This window comes from Cydia fagiglandana, chromosome 26 (genome assembly GCF_963556715.1).
Source record: "Cydia fagiglandana chromosome 26, ilCydFagi1.1, whole genome shotgun sequence".
Taxonomy (NCBI): domain Eukaryota; kingdom Metazoa; phylum Arthropoda; class Insecta; order Lepidoptera; family Tortricidae; genus Cydia; species Cydia fagiglandana.
Genome location: NC_085957.1, coordinates 4,954,961 through 4,982,295, shown reverse-complemented (window position 1 = coordinate 4,982,295; position 27,335 = coordinate 4,954,961). Strand labels below are relative to the sequence as shown.

The window sequence follows — 27,335 nt, the reverse complement described above, 5'->3', positions numbered from 1 at the left end:
CGCTTAACGAACAAAATGGCGTACGACAGCGAACAGCGAGTGAAAATCCAATGCTACCAACATGTAGATGGTTTCTGAGGAGTAGTTGATTACAGTAAAGTACAGCGTTTTTATGTATGTCCCAAACAAACCTGATTTAGCTTGGCAGCTTCGATCTCTCGATTTTATTTTGTTTGTGTCGGTTTAAACAAAAATGCTATCAAAAGCAACGCGTAGAGATCTATTTAAACTATTTTAAGCGTGTATAATGTAATCGGCTTTCAAGTTAATCCGTGTATAAAACCAAAAACATCAACTAAGCGTCATAACCTCAAAATGAGTTCCATACAAGAAAGGCTTCAATTGAAAAGGATTCCACTGGATACCTGGAACGTACGGGAACAGTTATGCCTGGCTTCAGCCGTGGTCAGGAGTGGGGACCAGAACTGGATGTCTGTGTCCAGAGCGTTAAAAACCGTCGGGGAACCAAATAGGCCTGCAGATTGGTACTCTCAAAAAAGGTAACAACATACATAACATTGTAGTTGCAACAGGATTAATGACGTTAAACAACGTATTATATCAATAGATAGAATCTATAAAAAAATCCTACAAGTAAACACCCAAGTTACATTCAATCTCTTTAATATTTTCGGTTTTCTTTGTTTGTTTTTGTAAACACATTACACAGAATGTATTTACGTTTTATTTTAATGAGTGTGAGCGTCATGGAAGTTTTCTACATAATACAAAGTCTAATAAGCAAATTATATGCATGCAATAGAGATAGAGTTAGACCAAGAAGAGTCTGCAGCGATTTTGATAGCTCACGCAGTGCAAGAGTTACTTATACATCAGAATTTCATAGAAGTTTGACGTTTAAAATACCACTTGCACTGCATGGGCTATCGAAATAGCTGCAGACTTTTCTTGGTCTAACTCTAACAACAAATGGGTTAAGTGTGTTACCGCACCAATTGATTGCTAATGTACGAAAATCTGGAAACCGTCTCTTTAGATGTGGTTATTTTGCTATTGCAGAGCAATGTGTAAGATGCTGTTTATATTTAATTAATTATCTTCTTCAGTTGCGCGGCCCAATACGGAGTACTGCTAGAACATGTGGAGACCCCAAAGCGCAAGAAACGCAGCTCGGAAGGCGCAGTGGAGACCCCGCAGGAGAGCATTCTTAAGAAGCTCACTCAGGAGCGCATCGCTGAGATACAGGAGGCGGTGGCTGAGATGAACCGCCAGTATGAACAACTCAAGGTGTGTACAGTAGAACCAAGGTAAGTCTGCATGGACTTTGCAGTTACAATGTGGGGTAATGCCACTATAAACATCACTTCAAATTCTTTGCACAGTTAATGCTCTGGCGTGTAAGCAAGACAGACTATGCACATCGCAATGTCCCGCTCGCACACCGGAGTGATCCAATGAGAAATTGTATCTAATGTGATAGTAACGCAAGCGGTGTGCCGTCTCTCACAAGGATCTGTATACTACAACGCTGCACGCGTGTGCACAGGCTTTACATGTGGACGATTCATACTTTCAGCTAAAAAGGGACCCCTATAGTCCAATTAAACAATGCCAAGTTTAAAAAAAATACCATCCCAATTCCAGAACGAAATAAACGAAGTCCGCAACCCGGCGACCTCGGAGGAGCGCGTGCGCGAACTGTGGACCGCCATCGAGACGGCCAAGCGGGCACGCGAGAGAGAAACAGCTAAACGCGCCGCCTGGCTGAAAGAGAGGGAGGAGAGACGAGCGCGCGCGGAGAGGACGTGGCGGCCGCCTGCGCAGCCTAATCAGAGCGCACCATGTAAGTTTTTCACCACAGACATGTATAAACAATGGCACAGTAGTATTATAGTAGTAATCACTTTAAGGCCAGCGCAAACCGGCGGAGCGTAGCGCAGATCACCGAGGAGCATTTACGCCGCGCAGCGCACACCGGCGAGGTAAAATCCCCCGACATACCGCGAGCGCCCGCACAGTCCGGCGCTCGCGGTCGGCGCACCACGGAGCACTTCGGCGCAGGACAGGGGATGCCGCGGCATGCCGCCGCGTGTACTCACAAGGGATTAGTGACTAGTATGCACGAGTTCTCCCCCGTCGTCCCGGCGCTACTCCGGCTCACTCGGGAGGCCTCGGCGCATGCCGCGGGATGCCGCGGCATGCCGCCGCCTACCGCCGCGGTATCCTCTGGCGTGCTCCTCGATGCCGCGGAGTAACAATCCTCCGTGATGCTCCGAGGTCGGTCTCAAAGCATTTAAATTTATACCTGAAAGTAATTGAAATAGGGAAGAAAATACATTTTAAAGTGATCTGCGCTGCGCTCCGCCGGTTTGCGCTGGCCTTTATTGTACACAACACAGGTTTACAAAAAAACCGGGCAAGTGCGAGTCGGACTCGCGCACGAAGGGTTCCGTAACATAATGCAAAAAAAAAACCAAAAAAAAAAACGGTTACCCATCCAAGTACTGACCACTCCCGACGTTGCTTAACTTTGGTCAAAAATCACGTTTGTTGTATGGGAGCCCCATTTAAATCTTTATTTTATTCTGTTTTTAGTATTTGTTGTTATAGCGGCAACAGAAATACATCATCTGTGAAAATTTCAACTGTCTAGCTATCACGGTTCGTGAGATACAGCCTGGTGACAGACGGACGGACGGACGGACGGACAGCGAATACTTAGTAATAGGGTCCCGTTTTACCCTTTGGGTACGGAACCCTAATAAATTACAGTAATGGAAGTACAAAGGCGAACTTATCCCTATAAGTTTTTTGATAGTTTGTAAAACCTACTGGAATGTAGATTTCATCTAAATCGATTCAGCAAGTATTGTTTTCCCATACAAAAATTAATAGTTAATGTTATAGAGTTGTCATTATTATCATATGTAGTTCACTTGGGATGCAATTATAGTTCAGGACTTGGCTTTCCATCGTGATATAATGTGCTCTTACACTTTTGTTCTTAAATCTACTACTTTTTATAACTTTATTTTTTATTTTATTTTATTTGGAGAACCAACAGCTATGACAATACCATAGATATTATAGTGGATACAGAAAGCCAATTATAGGAACTCACACACTGAGAGAAAAATCATCACCAGGAATTAAAAAACAGTTCTGTACTGGGGGCAAAAATGAAGTTTTAGTAATAATTATGGACGTTTCACTATTTCTGTAATGTTTATTTATTTCTACAAACAGCTCAGTAATCCCAAATATAATTTCAACAAACAGATAATAGAAATTGCAAGAACTAATAGAAATTGCAAAAGTCAATTTGTTCCTATTAGTTAACTCTCCTTGTCCCCGGATTAAGTTTATTTTTGTAATTCTAAGTGTATTTTTGTTGTACTTTTCTCTCAGTGCAGGTAGTAACATAATACTAAACTAACAGGTACTACTTATACTAAGGTTACGCACTATCGCAAGCACATAATATGTGAACAAAGCCAACACAAATTATATCTAATAAAGATAAATTGAAAGTAACAAAGAAACTAATTATCAAGTAACAAAATGAGGACTATTAAAGTAAAAATATTAATAATACATTTGTGGGTATTTAAGAAGGCGACAACACGCTCACTCAATAGACTCGAAATATCTCTGCACTAAATTACGTCTCACGTTAGGGATTCTACAGTTGAATATATCATCATATTTTACAACACATTTCTCGCACGATTTTTTCCTTACAATATCTTATTATGCACTATCAAGGGTTAGTAAAATATGTTTATTAACAGCCACGCCGCCGCCGCCATCGTCGCCGCTCCTCACGTCGTTACTCAAGTCCTCCCCTGTGGTCACCACCCCGCAGCACATACCGCACCCCGCTACCGTCGTCGGTGAGTACCTGAGTATAGTTCGTAGGTTTCAAACAGAGCCCGAGCTAATCCTATTGTCTATTGTTAAGTAAAACCGCTCGTACCACGTGCCACCACCACCTGCATAAAAACCTGCGTACTTCGGTTACTGAGTGCTGACGAGTCGAACGCTACAGAACCAGTCTAAAATGAGTCATCCAGATGCGTAACAAAGGCGCGTTATCGGAGAGCGCACCTACACTGGTTTTTTGAGCGTTGGACTAGCCGGCGCTCAGGTGCCAAATAGAATAAGTATGACCCTTTTTTGCAGGTAAGTAGCACGTGCGCAAAAATTAACGCCCGTAACGGGATTCGAACCTAAGACCGATTCAGTCTGGAGTCGATAAGAAGTGTCTATAGGGTTTGATTAATTGCCTCAGATTTCTGAGAACCTAATAGTGAAGTCTAAACACAGTCTGTAGTCGATAGAAAAGGAAGTATGTGGACTTTCTGAGAGCCTGGTAGTTTAGACCGGGACACGCAGTCTAGAGAGTCGATAGAACGCAATGGCGCCTCGGATTTCTAGTAGTAAGCTAGTGGTGACGCAGTCTTTCGAAATTCGTAGTCGAGGAAAAAATGGGAAATCGTAGTCTATAGATTATTGCCTCGCACTTCTTGGAAGCCTAGTAGCGCAGTCCGAACCCTGGCTTCACAGGCAGGGTCACCAGTTCACTACCTACTAGGCCAGACCGGTCATCACATAACATTTAACATTTGTTTTCGCAGAAACTATATCGCCGTCTGCCGGCGCCCCGACTCTATCTATGCTGCTAGAGAAGCCCGGCTCTACCAGCCCTCACGACAACAAGCATGCCGCTATAGAGCACATCAAGAGTCAGCTGGTGCAGATAGAGCAACAGCTTAAAGGTGAGTTTATGGTTACAGAGGAAATCACCGTTCACATTCTATTAAGATGCTACTATTGGGACAGTTTAGCACCTAAGTGTATATATTTTTTCATCACATCATCTCGGAAAGACTTACTTTGCACTTCAAAAACTGATAGCAAAGTTGCATTTTATTCATATGTGAGACGAAGTAATCTAATGCAAATTTTGAGTTATTTTCTTACGTTTGCTGTTAGAATTGACTTTAAATGATGATTTTGGATGTTTAATATTTAATAACATTCTTTTGGATTTGATTTCATTTTGTTTGATATTTTACATTTAATATTTGCTTCGGGTTGGTTTGGTGAAATTATTTGTGTTTCCCTCGTGCTTTGAAACCCTCGCAACTCTCAAGATTCCATTATTCGAACTACTCTCTACGCTCGTGGTTCAAATTTGGAATCTTTAGCTTGCTCGGGTATCAATACGAGCGGTTAAACAACAACTTTGCCCCCTTGTAAAACAAATAACTATTATTGTTCAGCGAGTACGACCGTGGCCTCCCCCGTCCCTCTCCCCGCGCCCGCGGTGGACATCGATGACATCGAGATAAAGGCTGAAGATGTGTACGCCTTCAGAGATATCGACCTCCACATACCGCCCGTCGCCACCATGCATAAGGGGGCAGTCAGGTATTACATATTCTAATAAAGGCTGAAGATGTGTACGCCTTCAGAGATATCGACCTCCACATACCGCCCGTCGCCACCATGCATAAGGGGGCAGTCAGGTATTACATATTCTAATAAAGGCTGAAGATGTGTACGCCTTCAGAGATATCAACCTCCACGTACCGCCCGTCGCCACCATGCATAAGGGGCCAGTCAGGTATTACATATTCTAATAAAGGCTGAAGATGTGTACGCCTTCAGAGATATCGACCTCCACATACCGCCCGTCGCCACCATGCATAAGGGGGCAGTCAGGTATTACATATTTTAATGAAGGCTGAAGATGTGTACGCTTTCAGAGATATCGACCTCCACATACCGGCCGTCGCCACCATGCATAAGGGGCCAGTCAGGTATTACATATTTTAATGAAGGCTGAAGATGTGTACGCTTTCAGAGATATCGACCTCCACATACCGGCCGTCGCCACCATGCATAAGGGGCCAGTCAGGTATTACATATTTTTTTCATCTCTCCTGTTCGGAAAGTTTCCTTAACCTTTCATAGGCTGATAACCGGGTGGAAAATTGCATTCCCTACCCTAGGGTGGAAAGTATTTTTTTTTTATTTTTACTTCGAGCAACTGCTAACAGCCATAATTATATGCCATATTATTCAGTTAAAAGCTCTCATATTAGCTTCCGCACGACTGAAATTGGCGCCGTTTACATTTTCAACTGATTCGAGTGACTAATAGTTATGTGGTTTACCTATTTATCTGTGAATAATTTGTTCTAAAGAAATATACTTACCAATAATAAACCTACATTTCTTGTGCTTGACTTTTCTCATAGTCGAAATGAAAAGTAAAGTGTTTAACTCAGGTAAAAGTAACCATCTCACCCTCGAACTATTGGCGCTCTCTCTTCGTTCGAGCGCCAAAATATCTCTGGCAAAATGGTTCACTTTCCACCCTTGGTTAACAATCTACTATTGTAAACTTCAAACTTCAACATTTAATCAGCAAATAGGCCACAAGGGCACTTTTTTCACGTCAACATGGAATTTACATTTATTAAAAAAATACATAAGTACAGGAAATCAAGGGGAGAGTCCTTCGCTTAGCACAGGGACACTATAACGGGCTAAATAAAAAACCGGGCAAGTGCGAGTCGGACTCGCGCACGAAGGGTTCCGTACCATAATGCAAAAAAAAAACAAAAAAAAAGCAGAAAAAAAAAAACGGTCACCCATCCAAGTACTGACCACTCCCGACGTTGCTTAACTTTGGTCAAAAATCGCGTTTGTTGTATGGGAGCCCCATTTAAATCTTTATTTTATTCTATTTTTAGTATTTGTTGTTATAGCGGCAACAGAAATACATCATCTGTGAAAATTTCAACTGTCTAGCTATCACGGTTCGTGAGATACAGCCTGGTGACAGACGGACGGACGGACGGACGGACAGCGAAGTCTTAGTAATAGGGTCCCGTTTTACCCTTTGGGTACGGAACCCTAAAAAGTACAGGCAAAAGTCTAAATGATAGATAAAGACAAACGATTATTAGCTAATCAAGGTTGGTAACTTATGATGAATGCAGGGGTTAGATTTTAACTTCAAAACGAAGTAGTGCTTTAGGTATATTTAAACAAAATCTGACGAAAAAAGAACCACAATTTTAACCAGATATTTAGGTATCGTCTTGGGTCGTCCGAACCGTTTTTCGTCAAGTTCTTAAATTAGTCCTATTCTGCTTTCGTCACTCATTCTACATTGAAAGCCACCGACGATTGTGACGAATTTAGAATGAGTGATGAAAGCAGAATAGGATTAATTTAAGGACTTGACGAAAAACGAATGGGACGACCCAAGACGATACCGATATTTATTGTAAAATGAGAAAATAGGGGCCCGATTTTTGAATTTTGTCCATTCGATTTGGCGTATTTCGTTCAATAATATCTCCACTACCAGGCGTTTAGATTCTACTAATAGAATTGAAAACGATTGGTCAATACCACTCGATTCCAATTTTCGATCCCTCGTTATTCAAAAATAAGCATTTCTCCGTTTGTCACCGATTTTCGAGTGCCGAAATCGAGCGATCGGAATTCAAAATCGGCCCCCAGTGCAAGTATTTATTACAGAGCGATCGAGAAGCCGCCATTCAAGAAGGACGAAGAAGAAACTCCCATGGTCACCGAGGATGTCAAGGTGGAGGTTGAGCCTGCCCCCATCGACGTTCAGGTGCAGCCTATAGAAGAAGAGAAGGCTCCGAAAGAGATTCCTGCTGAAGAAATAACTGTGAGTTAAGATCGGTTTTCCTGGGATAGCGGAGCTGTCATATAGCGTCATATACCATTTGATATTTACTAGTTGCTTTTCGGTGAAGGAAAACATCGTGAGGTAACCGGACTAATCCCAATAAGGCTTAGTTTCCCTGCTGGGCTGGCAGTCGCTTTCTTAAAAAACTAGCACGTGCCTACGTCAAATCATGGAATTAGTTGTCAAGCTGATCCCAGGCTCTGATGAGCCGTGGCAAAATGCCGGGACAACGCGAGGAAGAAGACAGAGATACATGAAAAGTGCAAAGTTATATCCCCGTATTATTGTCAGTATTGCCAGGCGTGGCTCACTCCGCGATTTTGTCGCGTCGCTACACGTATACGCGACCGACACCAATTTTGGTATCTAGCCGTAGTAGTTGCCGCGCACGCGCACAGCTACGAAAAGGACGCCTGCTCGCGCTTGTGCCACCTAGCGGTCATATCTGTCGTAATAGACGCGTTTTGTTAGAGAGTGAACCTTCTGTCCTTCCTTCCTTCTTCCTCGCGTTATCCCGGCATTCTGCCACGGCTCATGGGAGCCTGGGGTTCGCTTGACAACTAATCCCATGATTTGACGTAGGCACTAGTTTTTACAAAAGCGACTGCCATCTGACCTTCCAACCCAGAGGGTAAACTAGGCCTTATTGGGATTAGTCCGGTTTCCTCACGATGTTTTCCTTCACCGAAAAGCGACTGGTAAATATCAAATGACATTTCGTACATAAGTTCCGAAAAACTCATTAGTACGAGCCGGGGTTTGAACCCGCGACCTCCAGATTGCAAGTCGCACGCTCTTACCGCTAGGCCACCAGCGCTTTTTTTTGAGAGTGAACCTTCTGTACCTAGTACTATTATTTATTCTGTAGTATTGTCTGATTTGTCTATTACCAGGTAACCGACGAGTTGGTGCCGGAAGTGCAGCCGCCGGAAGAGCCTGCGCCGGAACCGGAAGAGGTCAAGATCGCGTTCCCGGAGGTCAAGTTCCCCACGCCCGAGATCAAGGTCATACACCCGGAGGTCCAGAAGGTATTCTTATTATTTGTAATGTATGTTTATTTGTATGTCTTTCCGCAAACAGAGCATTTATTTAAAGCATAATACCAGGCCCCACTTTCACCAGGGTGACAGGTGCGACAATCGTAAAACATCACTGTTGCTGACGTCACAGTCATCCATAGGCTACGGTTGTGATGTCGACAATTGGCTACTTTCCTACTAGTCAAATCAGCTTCTTTTTTAGAACTGTCAAAACAATTTGCTAATATGGAATTTATATGAAAACTAATATAGTGACATCACGGTAAACTCACCTACTTTTTATATTTCAATCCGATTTATTAAATACAAATTGTGTTTAAAAATAGCTGATATCTATGTTTTTCTAATCATTATCTGGTGCTTTATTTCGTGCACGGTTTGAAATAATTTATTTTAAGTACAGGAAACATCCCTATTTGCTAATATGGAATTTATATGAAAACGTGTGTGGTGACGTCACAGTCAACTCACCTATTTGTTATAATTTATTATCCGATTTATTAAATAGTATGTAATTGTGTTTAAAATAACTGCTATCTATGTTTTTCTAATAATGATCTGGTGCTTTATTTCGTGCAAGGTGTGAAATAATTTATTTTTTAATACAGTTGCTCAAAAAGTGCTACTTTACGTAGCTGTTTAGCGTGCGGAAAGTTGGTTATCTCGAACTAGTGCTTTTTACTTTTCCAATTTTTTTAAATTTATACTTGTTCCAATTCACGACTACTTATTGATGAGTGTTAATATTAGTTTCCTTTAAACGTCGTAATCAGCATAAAAACCTACCGTTAATGTAAGAAACGAAAAATATTACATATTTCATATTTAATTACTTACCTCTTCATCATTATAACACGTTTATTTTTTAATATTCAATATTGATAATTCCGTTCTTAATAAGTTGACTGAATGGAACGGAATAGCTGCCAAACGCCCATAGATATAATATACTTAAAGACGACGTCTAACCGAGCTGTCACTGTTACCACTTTTGTTTAGTGTACGATTAACAATGTTTTTCTTATTTTTTCGCAACTGTATTAAAAAACGTCGTTCGATACACGTGCGGAAATGTCATTCTTCACTCGTCCCGAGTCTTGCCACGAGCCTGCGGCTCGTGGCAAGATATCTCGGTACTCGTGAAGTAATGACATACCTTCCGCACTAGCATCGAAATGTACTATTTCACCACACCAGCTCGGAAAGGCTTACTTTGCACTTCAAAAACTGATAGCAAAGTTGCATTTTATTCACATGTGAGGCAAAGTAATCAAATGCAAATTTTGAGTTGTTTTCTTATGTTTGCTGGTAGAATTGACTTTTAAATGATGATTTTGGATGATAAATATTTAATAACATTCATTTGGATTTGATTTGGTTTGATTTTGTTTAATATTTGCTTCGGGTTGGTGTGGTGAAAAATTTTGTGTTTCACTCGGGGGCAAAATTTGTTTAACCCTCGTGCTTTGAAACCCTCGCAACGCTCAAGATTCCATTTTTCAATTTTGGAATCTTTCGCTTGCTCGGGTATCAATATTAGCACGAGCGGTTAAACAACAACTTTGCCCCCGAGTGAAACAAATAACTATTAAGTAGAGGAAAGTACCCAATTGTCGCACCTGTCAACGTGGTGAAATAGGGCCCTGGTGCTATTGCCAACTTAGGTCTACCAGATTGTATTGAAGTGTAATTTCTCTTGACAGCCGAAGGAGGAAGTGAAAGAACCGGAAGCGCCGCCGCCGGAAGTGGAGCCGGAAGTTGTGGTCGAAGACGTCCCGGAAGTGGTGGAAGAGGTCGCCACTGAAGTCGTTGAAGAAACTATGTAAGTTTAAACAAATCTATTTATCGATATTAAACTTTCGTGAGATTCGCGAGGCGATTGAAATTGGACGCCGACCTAATTTCAATCGAGACGGAGGCTGGATGTTGCCACCTGCATGGAAGCCTATAATTCCTGGTATTAGGCGGGATGTGCGTTGTGACGATCGCGTGGACATAGTGAGTGCAGTGTGCTTGATGCCAGTCGATGCAGCCGCCCTACCAGACCTTGACCTGACAACTCCGGCTGCGGAGTGCACCGCGCCCCCCGCCCCCGCTCTGTCAGCGCGCGCGCAACGAGCGACGAGGCGAGCGGCGCGATCAGTGCACGAGTTGCAGCCGCCGCGAGCACGAGCGCCTGAGGAAGGACCCCCGACGGGCCCGAAACATGTCGCCAATAGCGACTAAAAATTCAAGTGAGTGAAACCGTTGTCGTATAAACAATTTAAATTATTTATTTTGCATCATTATTCTGATCAACATTATCCAAGTCTAAGATAAAGTCTAACCAGCGGTGCGAAACTCCTGACTTCGAGCAAACTCGGCTTCGTTCGGCCCAGCATTGCTCCGAGCAATTATTAGGGTTGACACAACTTGACGTCCCTTTACGTGCACGACCAGACATAAGATAATAGCTTGAATTTTGACAACCCTAATTACTAAACTGCGTAGTGACACCCCCCTGCTGACGGTTTTGGCTTGACAGATTTTAACCTTAAATGTACCCATTGACAGCGTGCCGCCCGAGCCCTCACCGCCACCGGAACCGGAAGAGGCGCCCCCCCTCCCACCCCTCCCGCCCTTGCCGCCACCACCCCCAGAAGAACCGGCACCGGAAGTGGTGCCAGAGGTCACTGACCTGGACAGCATCCCTCTACCCAGCGACCCTCCGCCGGAGGACAGTGTTATAGGTGAGCGATTATCCTTTTCGCATTAAGTCCGCCTATTATGTATGTACACATGTACATGCATAATAGGGTGTATCGAACTGTCAAAACGATTTGCTAATGTCAAAGACATATGTAACTTCGTATAAGATGAATAAATTCTAAGGAAAAAACGTGCCTCGGATAGATGGCGCACACACCTTTAGCCTATCCTCGGCTATAGTTCGTTTTTTTAGCATTAGAAATAAGGTAAACAATCTTGATGTGTCTTTTAATTGAAAAACACATTTTAAAAATAAGTTACGGCAAATATGTAACAATTATGAATCTAATACGATCATTTATATTCTTCTGCTTTCATAAGTAATAGTTACTGATTTTAAAAAAGCGTTTTTCAACTAAAAGACATGTCAAGATCGCTTACCTTCTTTCAAGTTCTTTCTAATACTAAAACAAAGTACCGGGCAAGTGCGAGTCGGACTCGCGCACGAAGGGTTCCGTACCATAAAGCAAAAAAAAAACGGAAAAAAATGCAAAAAGAAAACGGTCACCCATCCAAGTACTGACCACTCCCGACGTTGCTTAACTTTGATCAAAAATCACGTTTGCTGTATGGGAGCCCCACTTAAATCTTTATTTTATTCTGTTTTTAGTGTTTGTTGTTATAGCGGCAACAGAAATACATCATCTGTGAAAATTTCAACTGTACTATCACGGTTCGTGAGATACAGCCTGGTGACAGACAGACGGACGGACGGACGGACGGACGGACGGACAGCGAAGTCTTAGTAATAGGGTCCCGTTTTACCCTTTGGGTACGGAACCCTAAAAACGAACTATATGGTGTCTCTCGTGTCCGTCAGCTTCGCTCTTCTGGCAATCTTTCTCTGTCTATACCATCTCACCGAACTGATTACATGTCCGATTCCTTCTCTATTCAGGCAGCTCGCCTTTGAAATAGTCTCCCTGTCAAAATTAAACAGTGCCCGAACAGGTTTGCTTTTAAAAACTCCTTAAGTGAGCACTTTGCTGGCAGTACTGGAAAATCATGAGTGTTTCTGCTTTGTAAGTTCATCTGATTTCATATGTATGTATGTATATGTAAGTAGGTATACAGGGTGTCCCAGAAATAGATAGACCAAGTGATAACAGTTATCATAAAAATACAAAAAAAAACCAACTCATGTTTTTTAAAAATTATGGTCACTTTAAAAATTCACTAAAAAATCCACACCCTGTAATGGTTCTTTAACTCTTGTTACTACAAATTCCATAATTTATTCTAATTTTTTTATTATTGTGTAATCTTGAATAATTACAGGGTGTGGATTTTTTAGTGAATTTTTAAAGGGACCATAATTTTTAAAGAACATGACTTGGATTTTTTTTTGTATTTTTATGATAACTGTTATGACTTGGTCTATCATCCGTTTACGGCTTGACGTCGAATTCTGGGACACCCTGTATGTATTTGTATCAATATTATTTATATAAATTATATATATGTATGTTTATGTTAGTGTATATATTATGATTGTATTGTGTTCGTACAGGTATCTAATTTGTATCATCTATGCTATACTACATGTTTTTGCACCGCCTTACAACTTATCTGCTTTGCCTAAAGGTTGACTGGTAGAGAATGCCTTATGGCATTAAGTTCGCTTTTGTACAGTGTATTTCCTTATGTGCAATAAAGAGTAAATAAATAAATACATAATAGGGTGTATCGAACTGTCAAAATGATTTGCTAATATGGAATTTATATGAAACATTACATCGTGACGTCACGGTCAACTCACCTACTTTTTTTGTATTCCTATCCGATTTATTAAATAGAACTTGTGTTATAAAATAACTCCTATCTGTGTTAGAAATAATTATCTGGTGCTTTATTTCATGCATGGTGTGAAATAATTTATTTTAAATACATTATAAGACCCTACCCTATTACCCTACTATAGTTCGTTTTTTTTAGCATTAGAAAGAACTTGGAAGAAGATAAGCGATATTGGCATGTCTTTTAATTGAAAAACGCTTTTTAAAAATCAATAAGTATTACTTATGAAAGCAGAAGAATATAAATGATCGTATTAGATTCATAATTGTTACATATTTGCCGTAACTTATTTTTAAAATGTGTTTTTCAATTAAAAGGCACATCAAGATTGTTTACCTAATTTCTAATGCTAAAAAAACGAACTATATATATTCCAATGAAGTATTTGAACAAATTAAATTATTTTCCAGGAAATATTTTCTGGAAAATCCAGCCTCCAGCTGGTTCGATTCCAGCCTGGAGCACTGGAGGCCTTGGTCATTTTTTCTTAGTATATGACATTTATTTCAGTTTATATATATTCCCTATTATATCCCCTACCCTACTATATATAAATAAAATAAATATTATAGGACATTCTTACACAGATTGACTAAGTCCCACAGTAAGCTCAAGAAGGCTTGTGTTGTGGGTACTCAAACAACGATATATATAATATAGGTACAAATACTTAAATACATAGAAAACACCCATGACTCAGGAACAAATATCTGTATCATCATACAAATAAATGCCCTTACTGGGATTCGAACCCAGGACCATCGGCTTCGCAGGCAGGGTCACTACCCACTAGGCCAGACCGGTCGTCATACTCTATTATATATATACTCTATTATATAATATATCTTTGTGCTATAAAGCTAAATTAAATATAGACCTTATTTATAAGAGTCATTGCAAACCGCGTTTTTTAAAGCAGTTTGTTTGCGTTTGTCAGGGCTCGGAACCGGTATTGAAATATCTGTTAATATCGTTCCAAGACCGTTATATTATTTCGTTCATTAAAAAACCGGTTAAAAGATGGAACGCGAACTAACAAATTACGTTCGCTCTCCTAACCGGCAGGAAGAGGGAACGGAGCTTTATGGTTCGCAGGGAACGATATGATACCGGTTACTCTTGGCTTTCGGAGACTCTCGGTTAAACTCGTTGTCATACATGAAAGAGATAGCAATACTTACTCGTTCTATCTCGCTTCGATATTTTCAATTTAACTGGTTAATTTCGTTCCTCGAGAACGAAATGAGAACGTATATGGCATAAACCGTTATCTCAAAAGAACAATTCTTTAACCGGTAACCGCAAACGGAAACGAAATCCTTTTCGTTCCCGGGCGAATGAACGAAACCGGTTTGAAAAATGAGAACGGTTTCCGAGCCCTGGAGTTTGTCACGATACAAACTTATCATAATATTATTCAGTTACCGAGATGCCACCGGAGCAACCCCCTCTACCCCCACTACCGCCGGACCCTCAGCCGGAGGAGACCATAGAGAACATAGCGGAGGAGATCAAGGTGCAGGAGGGCCAGGAGGCCCAGGAGGACAAGGAGGAGGACGCTGAGGTTAGTTGGTACAGTTTAAAACACAGACAAAACATCCTCTAGACTGAGCATAGTCGCGCTACCCCCTCTGCCACGCATACGGTAATTTTACTCGATGTTCGAGTCGAAAGTGTCTTTGTGTGACGTCCGTATCTTTGAACGGACCAATCATAGCACGGGAATTCGCTCACCTCGTCCCGCGCACCCCCGCATTTTTGGCATCATCGGTTGCATGAAATAATTGCTCTAAACTCGGTCTAGAGGATGCCTAGGCTATGGTTTAAAACAATTTTTTATTTATTTCACAATTCATGTTTATAGCAGAGTCACAGATTGTTGATTGTTGGTATATGAATTAAAAAGTCTAGCGCCTTATCATGAATCTAGTATATACTGGATCTGGCATGAGAAGTGGGGGGAAATGACCGAACGGGATAGTCCATAGAAGTAGCATCCTATAGAAGTGGTATACGCGTGCCCCTGTGAGGGACAAAACATACGCCAAGCGACATTATTAAAAACACGTTTTAACATTCCTGACAACATACCAAAAACAATCTACGTAATTCGGTCGGGTTATTTGTTGCCACCATACGCCATACTAAATTTATGGTGGGGAACAAAAAAAGTGAGACTGTGACAAGGACAAGCAATAATACCGCTTTCTCTGCTACTCCTATTAAAAGTTCTACAAGTGTATCTCGTTCGCTCATTTGGCCCCTCCCCCGTTTCCTCTCTATATTATTGTACCTCTTTGGGATAGTCTAATGTATCTTTCAGTGGGAATAGCAGCGAAATGCTAAATGCATTCGACTGTACCTATGAAATCCGTCTACGTGATGAAAGATCAGAAAATATTAAAAGAAATTCATTTATTGACTTCCATTATTTCACATATTAGGGGTCATCCATTAATTACATTCACACGTTTAGGGGGAGGGAGGGGGTCCAGAAAATGTGACATATCGTGACATGGGGGAGGGGGGAGACACAAACTTTGTGACGTCACACTAACTTCATCAGTAACCAAAATTTATTTAAATTATTTTATTCGCTGTACATTTAAATAACAAGTTTTTAAAACGATAATCGTTTTTATTCGTTTAATTTTCTTTCCTAAGCAGTTTTGGGTTATAAAATTACTAATATTTATATCGTCAAAAATATTTTGATAAAATATTAATAATACTTAGGTTCTTGCTAAATTCGATTTAGCGATTTCGTAGAAAAAATTTGACGTCACACTAGGGGGGAGGGGTTTGCCAAATGTGACCAAGTGTGACAAGGAGGGGGGGAGGGGTAAAAAAACCTAGAAATTCGTGTGACGTAATTAATGGATGACCCCTTATGTTTGTTGTTCTTGTTGTACCAATGTCTCGCTAGATGGCGCTGTACTACGGAGAAACTAGCGAACGATATTACTCTACAGAATATACTGTTGTATAGAGACATAGCATCATTTTATGAATACTAATATTACTTACTTATTTTTGAAAAACGATGCCATATTGATGGACGTCGTAATAGAGTAGCGATGTGACGAGTCCACTTTTTTTCGATTCGAATCATTCGAATCGATTCGGCCACTGATCCGAGTTGAAATTCGAACTGACTCGACTCGACGGTTTGCGTGGTTCGCGACAAGGTCACGGGCCGCGGAGCCGCAAACGAGTCAAGCGGCAGTTGTTGTAAACAGAACCTTCAGGACACCGAATTAAGGTTTATTTTTCAATGGCCATACTACCAGGAAACTCGACTCGGGATGGCGAATCAAGCGGCAGTTGTGGTAAAAAGAACCTTCGGGCTACGGAATTAAGGTTTATTTTTGAATGGTCTTAGTACCAGTCAACTCGGATTGAAACGGCGAATCAAGCGGCAGTTGTTGTAAAAAGAACCTTCGGGCTATCGAATTAAGGTTTATTTTTGAATGGCCTTAGCGTAGCGTTGACTCGGCTCGGAGAGTTGGTGAATTGGCGATTCATTCGCCGAGTCAGCGGATCGGATACCAAGTTACCAGTCAGTTTAGTGGCCGAGTTGATTCGGATTGCCAATAGTCTTGATTCGAATCAACTCATCTGTAGGTTGATTCGGATTATTCGAATCAGATAACTCTGACTCGCCCATCGCTATAATAGAGTCAGACCAAAAAAGTCTGCAGCAGATTTGATAGCCCACGCAGTAAAAGTGTTATTTTAAATGTCAAACTTCTATGAAATTATGACGTATTAATATCATTTAGCACTGCGTGGGCTATCAAATCCGCTGCAGACAGAATAAATAATAGTATAGTAGTTTTTTATTCCACTAATTCTAACTGTTACTAAAATTCATGTTTACTGTAGCACAGTACACTAAGAACAGTAGTGAATCTAAGGCCGCTCGGCAAGTTATTTGCCTACTCTTGCGTTGGCGCTTAGGGTTGTCACTACTTTTATTGTACCTTCATACTGATACGCGACCCGGCCGCCGCGCCCCACGGCGGGTTGGTCAACGACACCTTCTCGTAACTCATGAGGCCCTGGTAATTGTGCAGCGCTAAATTCAATTTTTAAAGAGTTTTTTTTCTCGATTTTAGCCACCGTAGCCTATGGAGACTAACAAGTAACGCTAAGCGGTATACGTAGGCAATGGATGTTCCTATATTAAGGGTGTCACATGTGCGTTTCTGACTTATGATGCAATTGTTCCTACAATACAATACGACCGCGGCGAGCTGTATTGAGGCCTACCGAGAGCAGACAAATGCGAGCGGGTGGGCAGCGTACTCGAATGCACGCGATCACAGTCGCGGTACAGCCCACACTGCCGCCACCGTATTCCCCCGTATTTTATGCTAATGTGTGCGTGGCAGCGCGTGCGTACACGGCGTCCGGCGCGCACGCACACATTCAAGCCGGCAGCGGCACATTTCTATGAAGATTCACTACTGTTCTTGTACTGTGACTGTAGGTACTTCAAATTTTTCAAATTTTTTTTCTTCAATTGGCACCTATCTAAATATCAAAAATATGTGGCATAGGCCACCGAAGTGGCCAATGCAACGCTACCTGCCCCACAGGACTCCATCCCGCTGAAGGACATGATCAAGGACGAACAAGCGGAGGCCGAGGGGCCGAAGGAGGCCGACGGAGAACAACTGGAGCCCCATGCTGATACTGATGATGACACGCCGATGGAAGTTCGAATGGTTAGTATAGATTATCTGAGGCCGAAAGAGGCCACGAGGCCGATAAATAGCTACTGAAGCTCCATGCGGATATTGATGATGACACGCCGATGGAAGTTCGAATGATTAGTAACTTAGTGTAGATTATCTAAGGCCGGAGAGGCTGAGAGGCCGAAAGAGGCCGACAGATTGCTACTAAAGCTATAGCAATGAGTTAGAGCAATTTTATTTATTTATAAGATTTTGATTTGAGTGTTTTGATATGTTTTATCCACTTGCATTTTGTTTGTAAAATTGTTTGGTTGGTTATAAACCGAAATACATTTCATACACTAAAGAGAAATTCAAATTAGCTCTGGTGGCCTAGCGGTGAGAGCGTGCGACTTGCAATCTGGAGGTCGCGGGTTCAAACCCCGGCTCGTACCAATGAGTTTTTCGGAACTTATGTACGAAATATCATTTGATATTTACCAGTCGCTTTTCGGTGAAGGAAAATATCGCGAGGAAACCGGACTCCCAATAAGGCCTAGTTTACCCTCTGGGTTAGAAGGTCAGATGGCAGTCGCTTTCGTAAAAACTAGTGCCAATGTCAAATCATGGGATTAGTTGTCAAGCGGACCCCAGGCTCTCATGAGCCGTGGCGAAATGCCGGGATAACGCGAGGAAGAAGAAAGAGAAAATCAAATTATTTCATAAAATAATTTGATTCATTCCGTGATTGGTTGGTTATTATTAAATTCAACTTTTGTTTTTGTAGTTGAGCCGTGAAGAGGAAAAGGATGGAAAGAAGAAACGAGATTATTCTCGCAAGAAGAAATCTGATTCTAGAAGTGAGTATTTGTTACTTTAAGGCCCACTTGCACCATTCCACTAACCCGGGGTTAACCGGTTAAACCAGGAGTTGCCACGGTTAGCCATACAATTTGACACTAGGTTAATAGTTTAATCGCTTAACCCCGGGTTAGTGGAATAGTGCAAGTGGGCCTAAAAGAAATTACACTACTTTTGAGACTCAGCACGCTTCGTGACCAAAACGCTGTACTCCGCTTGACGGTCGCTCTATACATATTATGTCAAGAGATGAGATGCCTCGAATAGTGGGTTTGGCCGAATACTCTCTCGGCCGAAGCGCCGAATGTTCGGCGACCGAATATTCGGCATGGCATGCGAACATTTTGAGTCACAATTATTATGAAAACTGTTCGCCAACAAAGCACAACGTTTGCTAAGATATATTATAGTTTTTGTAGAACATAATTGATGAATGTAGTTTGGATCAATCAAATCAAACCCATGATGAAAATAAAATATTTTGCAATTTACAAATGCTCAAAAAAGGGTCTTAAATATTTACCTAGTTTATGGGGGTCCATATTGGGTCGCATAATAATTGATTGTCCTAATGTAATGTTACGCATAAAACTCATTTCGCATAATTGTTATTGTGCTGGAAATATTAACATTTCTGAAAAATTATAACACAAACCTAACCTAACTTACCCTATTCTACACAACCTATGCAAAATATTTTCGAAAATACTTTCTGTTTCAGCTGGAGAAAAAATATGCGAAAAGAGATTTATGCGTAACATTACATTATGACAATCAATTATTATGCGATGAGATAGGATCCCAGTTTATGGTTATTTATTGTGTAATTTTTCTTTTTAAGTAGGTGCTACAATATTCGGTATTCGGCCGAATAGTAGGTAACATTCAGCCGAATACCGAATATTCGACGATTTGGCCGAATACCGAATAGTTGATCTCTACGAGAGATATGTATTTCTTTCAATTCTTCTATATTTCCATCGGATCTTTGTATGTGTCTGTTTGTCTGTCAGCTTGCTCGGGCTCCGAGAGCGCGGCGGAGGCGAGCGCCCCGGATTCCCCGCACGCCAACGATGCGGAGCGGCAGCACCGGTTGTGGAAACGGTCCGTGATGCTGGTGTATAGCAGGTGAGGCATCATTAACACAACCACCACCCCCTCAGCTCATCATAGCCCCCCGCCCGCCTGTCTGTCTGTCTGTCTGTCAGCTTGTCTGGCAGCACCGGTTGTGGAAACGGTCCGTGATGCTGGTGTATAGCAGGTGGGGCATCATTAACACAACCACCACCCCCTCAGCTCATCATAGCCCCCCGCCCGCCTGTCTGTCTGTCTGTCTGTCTGTCTGTCTGTCTGTCAGCTTGTCTGGCAGCACCGGTTGTGGAAACGGTCCGTGATGCTGGTGTATAGCAGGTGGGGCATCATTAACACAACCACCACCTCCTCAGCTCATCATAGCCCCCCGCCCGCCTGTCTGTCTGTCTGTCTGTCTGTCTGTCTGTCAGCTTGTCTGGCAGCACCGGTTGTGGAAACGGTCCGTGATGCTGGTGTATAGCAGGTGGGGCATCATTAACACAACCACCACCCCCTCAGCTCATCATAGCCCCCCGCCCGCCTGTCTGTCTGTCTGTCTGTCTGTCTGTCAGCTTGTCTGGCAGCACCGGTTGTGGAAACGGTCCGTGATGCAGGTGTATAGCAGGTGAGGCATCATTAACACAACCACCATCCCCTCAGCTCATCATAGCCCCCCGCCCGCCTGTCTGTCTGTCTGTCTGTCAGCTTGTCTGGCAGCACCGGCTGTGGAAACGGTCCGTGATGCTGGTGTATAGCAGGTGAGGCACCATTAACACAACCACCATCCCCTCAGCTCATCATAGCCCCCCGCCCGCCTGTCTGTCTGTCTGTCAGCTTGTCTGGCAGCACCGGTTGTGGAAACGGTCCGTGATGCTGGTGTATAGCAGGTGAGGCATCATTAACACAACCACCACCCCCTCAGCTCATCATAGTCCCCCGCCCGCCTGTCTGTCTGTCTGTCAGCTTGCTCCGGGTCCGACAGCACCGGTTGTGGAAACGGTCCGTGATGCTGGTGTATAGCAGGTGAGGCATCATTAACACAACCACCATCCCCTCAGCTCATCATAGCCCCCCGCCCGCCTGTCTGTCTGTCTGTCTGTCTGTCAGCTTGTCTGGCAGCACCGGCTGTGGAAACGGTCCGTGATGCTGGTGTATAGCAGGTGAGGCACCATTAACACAACCACCATCCCCGCAGCTCATAGCCCCTCGCCCGCCTGTCTGTCTGTCAGCTTGTCTGGCAGCACCGGTTGTGGAAACGGTCCGTGATGCTGGTGTATAGCAGATGAGACATCATTAACACAACCACCACCTCCTCAGCTCATCATAGTCCCCCGCCCGCCTGTCTGTCTGTCAGCTTGTCTGGCAGCACCGGTTGTGGAAACGGTCCGTGATGCTGGTGTATAGCAGGTGAGGCATCATTAACACAACCACCACCCCCTCAGCTCATCATAGTCCCCCGCCCGCCTGTCTGTCTGTCTGTCAGCTTGCTCCGGGTCCGACAGCACCGGTTGTGGAAACGGTCCGTGATGCTGGTGTATAGCAGGTGAGGCATCATTAACACAACCACCATCCCCTCAGCTCATCATAGCCCCCCGCCCGCCTGTCTGTCTGTCTGTCTGTCTGTCTGTCAGCTTGTCTGGCAGCACCGGCTGTGGAAACATTCCGTGATGCTGGTGTATAGCAGGTGAGGCACCATTAACACAACCACCATCCCCGCAGCTCATAGCCCCTCGCCCGCCTGTCTGTCTGTCAGCTTGTCTGGCAGCACCGGTTGTGGAAACGGTCCGTGATGCTGGTGTATAGCAGATGAGACATCATTAACACAACCACCACCTCCTCAGCTCATCATAGTCCCCCGCCCGCCTGTCTGTCTGTCAGCTTGTCTGGCAGCACCGGTTGTGGAAACGGTCCGTGATGCTGGTGTATAGCAGGTGAGGCATCATTAACACAGCCACCACCTCCTCAGCTCATCATAGTCCCCCGCCCGTCTGTCTGTCTGTCTGTCAGCTTGTTCTGGGTCGTGACGCCACACGCTAGTGTAACAAATATAAAATCCATAGTAGCAAATCGTTTTGACAGTCAAATACCCTATTGGTACAACCAGGGATTAAACCTAGGACCTCTGCTTAGGTAATATTCATTGACGACATACAGAACATTAATGTATTAAATGTAAACTTGTCCAGGTTATGCGCCCACAAGTACGCGTCACTGTTCCTTCGACCAATCACGGACGAGGAGGCGCCGGGGTACAGCGTCGTGGTCAAGAGACCCATGGACCTCACCAGCATCAAGAGGAACATAGAAGCTGGGAACATAAGGTACACAACTATACACACACATACACACACACAAAACCACATCACACACACGCACGCACACAAGCACACACACACACACACGCACGCACGCACACACACACACACACACACACACACACACACACACACACACACACACACACGTGACTGTTCCTTCGACCAATCACGGACGAGGAGGCGCCGGGGTACAATGTCGTGGTCAAGAGACCCATGGACCTCACCAGCATCAAGAGGAACATAGAAGCTGGGAACATAAGGTAGACACACACACACACACACACACACACACGTCACTGTTCCTTCGACCAATCACGGACGAGGAGGCGCCGGGGTACAGCATCGTGGTCAAGAGACCCATGGACCTCACCAGCATCAAGAGGAACATAGAAGCTGGGAACATAAGGTAGACATTCACACACACACACACACACGCGCGCACACACACACACACACACACACGCGCACACACACACACATACGTGACTGCTCCTTCGACCAATCACGGACTAGGAGGCGCCAGGACACACGCACACAGACGAGGAGCAAATATTGTTTATACATAATAGTGAACGTTTTTAATGTTGTTTATTAATATTGTTATAACAGAACCACAGCGGAGTTCCAGCGCGACATCCTCCTCATGCTCTCCAACGCGCTCATGTACAACAGCAGCGAGCACAGCGTCTACCAGATGGCTAAGGAGCTCCACGAGGAGGTAACACAACATACAACCAATGCTTTAATATTGCTATAACAGAACCACAGCGCAGTTCCAGCGCGACATCCTCCTCATGCTCTCCAACGCGCTCATGTACAACAGCAGCGAGTACAGCGTCTACCAGATGGCTAAGAAGCTCCACGAGGAGGTAACACAACATACAACCAATGCTTTAATATTGCTATAACAGAACCACAGCGCAGTTCCAGCGCGACATCCTCCTCATGCTCTCCAACGCGCTCATGTACAACAGCAGCGAGCACAGCGACTACCAGATGGCTAAGGAGCTCCACGAGGAGGTAACACAACATACAACCAATGCTTTAATATTGTTATAACAGAACCACAGCGCTGTTCCAGCGCGACGTCCTCCTCATGCTCTCCAACGCGCTCATGTACAACAGCAGCGAGCACAGCGTCTACCAGATGGCTAAGGAGCTCCACGAGGAGGTAACACAACATACAACCAATGCTTTAATATTGTTATAACAGAACCACGGCGCAGTTCCAGCGCGACATCCTCCTCATGCTCTCCAACGCGCTCATGTACAACAGCAGCGAGCACAGCGTCTACCAGATGGCTAAGGAGCTCCACGAGGAGGTAACACAACATACAACCAATGCTTTAATATTGTTATAACAGAACCACAGCGCAGTTCCAGCGCGACATCCTCCTCATGCTCTCCAACGCGCTCATGTACAACAGCAGCGAGCACAGCGTCTACCAGATGGCTAAGGAGCTCCACGAGGAGGTAACACAACATACAACCAATGCTTTAATATTGTTATAACAGAACCACAGCGCAGTTCCAGCGCGACATCCTCCTCATGCTCTCCAACGCGCTCATGTACAACAGCAGCGAGCACAGCGTCTACCAGATGGCTAAGGAGCTCCACGAGGAGGTAACACAACATACAACCAATGCTTTAATATTGTTATAACAGAACCACGGCGCAGTTCCAGCGCGACATCCTCCTCATGCTCTCCAACGCGCTAAGGAGCTAAGGAGCGCCGCTTCACGAGGAGATACAAATGGTTATCGGTCCTTCAATCTTTTATCTCCGGTTTTGTCTACCGGATTATGAAAGAAATGAATTTTTTTTTTTTCCATTTTTAAACATTGTCTGAAAAAACACTTTTTTCGTATCTAGTTTGCTGTGATAAGGATCTTACATGTACGATATCTACATATTTCGGTTCGTCTTTGACGTCTCTAAAAACGTGTCTAGAGTTTTAATTTTAAACTAATTGACACATAAGTTATGGCCAGAAAACCAGTGTTATAGCCTAAAATTGTTCAACTTCGATGCCAAATATCTCGAAGACAATGAACTTTGAAGTAACTATGGGATACTATATTGCTTAAACCCGTTGTTGTTAATATTCCTAATTTTAAGCTACAAAAACATTAGAAAACTAAGGGATTCAGATCGAAGGTCATTGGCGTGGGGTAGCCCCTTAAGTAATCGTCATAATTTCATAGAAGTTTGACATTTAAAATAACACTAGCACAGTCTGTGTTATCAAAATCGCTGCCAACTCAGATTGGTCTGACTCTAACAATTTAATAGCATGCCTTTTACACGACCGCTCAAACAAAAAGAGTGTATTGTTTTCAGCGTTCATGTTTGTATGTATATATTTATAATCAGATATAATTATATATTAGTAAGTAACATGTATTCTACGGAAAAGAGGAATAAAGGTACATTAGATAGAACATATCAGTGGCGGCGCGTCAAACATATCCATAGGCAAGCCGGGGCTAATTTGGCTTACGTATTTCCTTTACATCTCTGCTCAAACGTCCAAAAACAGGCAAGCCGGTGGGAATCGGCTTTTATGGACGCGCCGCCACTGGAACATAAATATAGTACAAGTGCGAACTTATCCCTGAGAGGGATCTCTTCCCGTTAACCTATAGGTACCTAAGGAGTAATTAAAAGTTATAGTAATTATATAATTGTTTTCTTTTAGTGTAAGGCTTGAGTGGACGCTCGGGTTGAGCGTGCAGCGGGGCGGGGCGTGCGGCGTGCATGTTAAACAAATGGAAACGTATAGAAGCGGCCTTACTGCACGCTGCTCAGATCACTTGTGAGCCCAACGCCACGCTGCACGCCCCGCCGAACGCTCCGCGTCGAGCGTCCACTTACGTGTAAGGATTAAGGGTCGGTTGCACCAAACTGTTCATGTCGTTAAAGAGTTCGCAAAATTTTTATGTATGAAAAGTATCATAGTAAAGCGCCGGGGCGCGCCAGCTGACGTTGGTCAGTCTGTCAAATGTGGTTGGTGCAACTGGCCCCGTTGCACCAACGACACCCGTGTGGTATGGAGTTAGGGCCAGTACTATGAAACTTTTCATACATAAAAATTTTGCGAACTCTTTAACGACATGAACAGTTTGGTGCATCCGACCCTTAATCCTAACTCAACAGATTAGTATACTAGTAACGTTTGCCAGGCGGTGTCGCAGCTGGGCATGCTGCTGGCGGCGCAGGCGCACGCCGGGCTGGCGGAGTGCGCGCCGCGCCGCAAGCGCCGCCGCGCCGACTCGCCGCACCACCACAAGCGCGCGCACCACTAACCACACACCACACGGCTCACTCACACCATAGAGAGAAAAAAATACATAGGGCCGGTTGCACCAAACTGTTCGTACCGTTAAGACGAAACAGGAGCTGAGTTTTAAATATTTTACGTAAATATACCTGTCTCGCTAACGGAAGCGGCTCCTAAAACTAGTGCGATAAAGACAAGGCGAAAAATCCTGCGTAAAAATCTCAAAAATCGAGGTTTCGTACTCGACTGTTTCCTCCTCCAAAACTTAACCAATCGTAACCAAAAATTTAAATGATTATGAAATTATCTGTGTCGGACCGTTTTGCTTTTTTGGCTAATTGATATCAGTTTTGAATACTACGCCTCTCATTGCGGAATAGTCAATAAGGCCATTTTGGCCATTTTTGAAGGGCTCTAGCACCTTAAAAAACAAAAACATCAAAAAAAGCAAAACGGTCCGATACAGATATTGACAATATTAACCTGTGTTGAAAAAATCATTGCTCTAGCATCAAAACCCACGGAGGAAACAGTCGAGTACGTTTGTATGGAGAAATGACCACTCCTGTTGGCTCTTAAAGAGTTCGCTAAATTTTTTATGTATGGAAAGTTTCATAGTAAAGCGCCGGGACGCGCCGGCTGACGTTGATCAGTCTGTCAAATGTGGTTGGTGCAACTGGCCCTATAACTACACACCACGCGGGTCACTCACACCATAGAAAAAAAATACATAGATAGCTCATTCCATACATCAGTTTTGGTATGTACCAAAAAGACTATTATTTTCATAGTCGACATCTAGCATCGAGTAGCGGAATTATCAATACTTTTAGTAGCAGTAGTAGTACTGCTACATGACAATATATGTAGCACCGAGCAGAAAGTCTAATACTCAACAACATAAGATTTTCCGGTACTACATCTATTGTCACTTGACAGTACTACTACTACTACTTAAAGTACTAATAATTCCGCTACTCGATGCTAGATGTCGACTATGAAAATAATAGTCTTTTTGGTACCAAAACTCATGTATGGAGTGAGCTCTATATATTTTTTTCTCTATGGTTAGGGCAAGGTAGCAATTTCTAAAAAATATTAATTTCGCGTGGTCTCGTCGTATACCGATCACTAAAACTCTACTTAACCCCTTAGAATTGTCGCAGATGACTAAAATGTTAGGTCAAATGCCAATATTGTGTAATAAAATGTAATTAAGAATAAAACTTTTTTAAATTAACTTTTATGTTTCATTTCATACTTTCAGCTTGGATGAAAGGCGCTCATTTCTGCCGAGGTAGTTTAGCAATAGTCCGAGGCTGAAATGATGCCTTTCACCCGAGTTAAACACTACTTTTTATTTCGAATACGAGGAAAGTTTAATGCATGTGTTTTTTTTAAAACATGACTAAGTATAAATTATAGTATTTATTAGGGTACTTTCAATTAGCAAATTAGGAAAAAGTATCGTTATTTATGCAAATATAAATTGCTTATCGTAAAAAAACGTACTTGGAACCTGCAGAAACATCATTTTCTGCACACCTTTTAGAACAGAAATGACCCTGTTCCAAGGCATGAGAAATGAAAAGAATATGATGAGCTACCGGAGGATAGTTTGATGGACAATAACTTAGTGCCGCAGTCTTCCAAACCGTAGATAAAATATTGCTGTGGCGTCATCGTCCCATAGAAATATTGAATTTCGCGCCTTTTTCTATTGAGTTAGTTAAATTGTTTGACCTAGAGGCGCCTGCACCGCTCTAAGGTCACAGTGCGCAGCACCCATAAGTGAGACCGAGAAAGAGAGAGCCCGCTCCACACTGGTGCGGCCGCGAACG

The 27,335-nt window shown here is 43.2% G+C and overlaps 1 protein-coding gene across 1 annotated transcript; it reads left to right on the top strand.

The window, feature by feature from the left end:
- Positions 1-126: 126 nt before the first annotated feature.
- Positions 127-26,734, top strand: LOC134677320 (bromodomain-containing protein 8-like). Its single transcript, XM_063535756.1, has 17 exons — positions 127-500; positions 1,068-1,248; positions 1,606-1,804; positions 3,753-3,854; positions 4,599-4,739; positions 5,247-5,394; positions 7,522-7,678; positions 8,593-8,727; positions 10,443-10,561; positions 11,293-11,468; positions 14,706-14,848; positions 17,847-18,014; positions 18,751-18,823; positions 19,838-19,952; positions 22,082-22,216; positions 22,823-22,931; positions 25,397-26,734. Exons 1-17 carry the CDS (start codon positions 316-318, stop codon positions 25,517-25,519), a joined length of 2,409 nt encoding a protein of 802 aa, XP_063391826.1. The 5' UTR covers positions 127-315; the 3' UTR covers positions 25,520-26,734.
- Positions 26,735-27,335: the final 601 nt, after the last annotated feature.

Coding starts and splice junctions, on each gene's coding strand:
- LOC134677320 (XM_063535756.1), top strand. CDS start 316: ATGAGTTCCATACAAGAAAGGCTTCAATTGAAAAGGATTCCACTGGAT. Junction 501..1,067: donor GATTGGTACTCTCAAAAAAG/GTAACAACATAC, acceptor TATCTTCTTCAG/TTGCGCGGCCCAATACGGAG. Junction 7,679..8,592: donor TTCCTGCTGAAGAAATAACT/GTGAGTTAAGAT, acceptor GTCTATTACCAG/GTAACCGACGAGTTGGTGCC.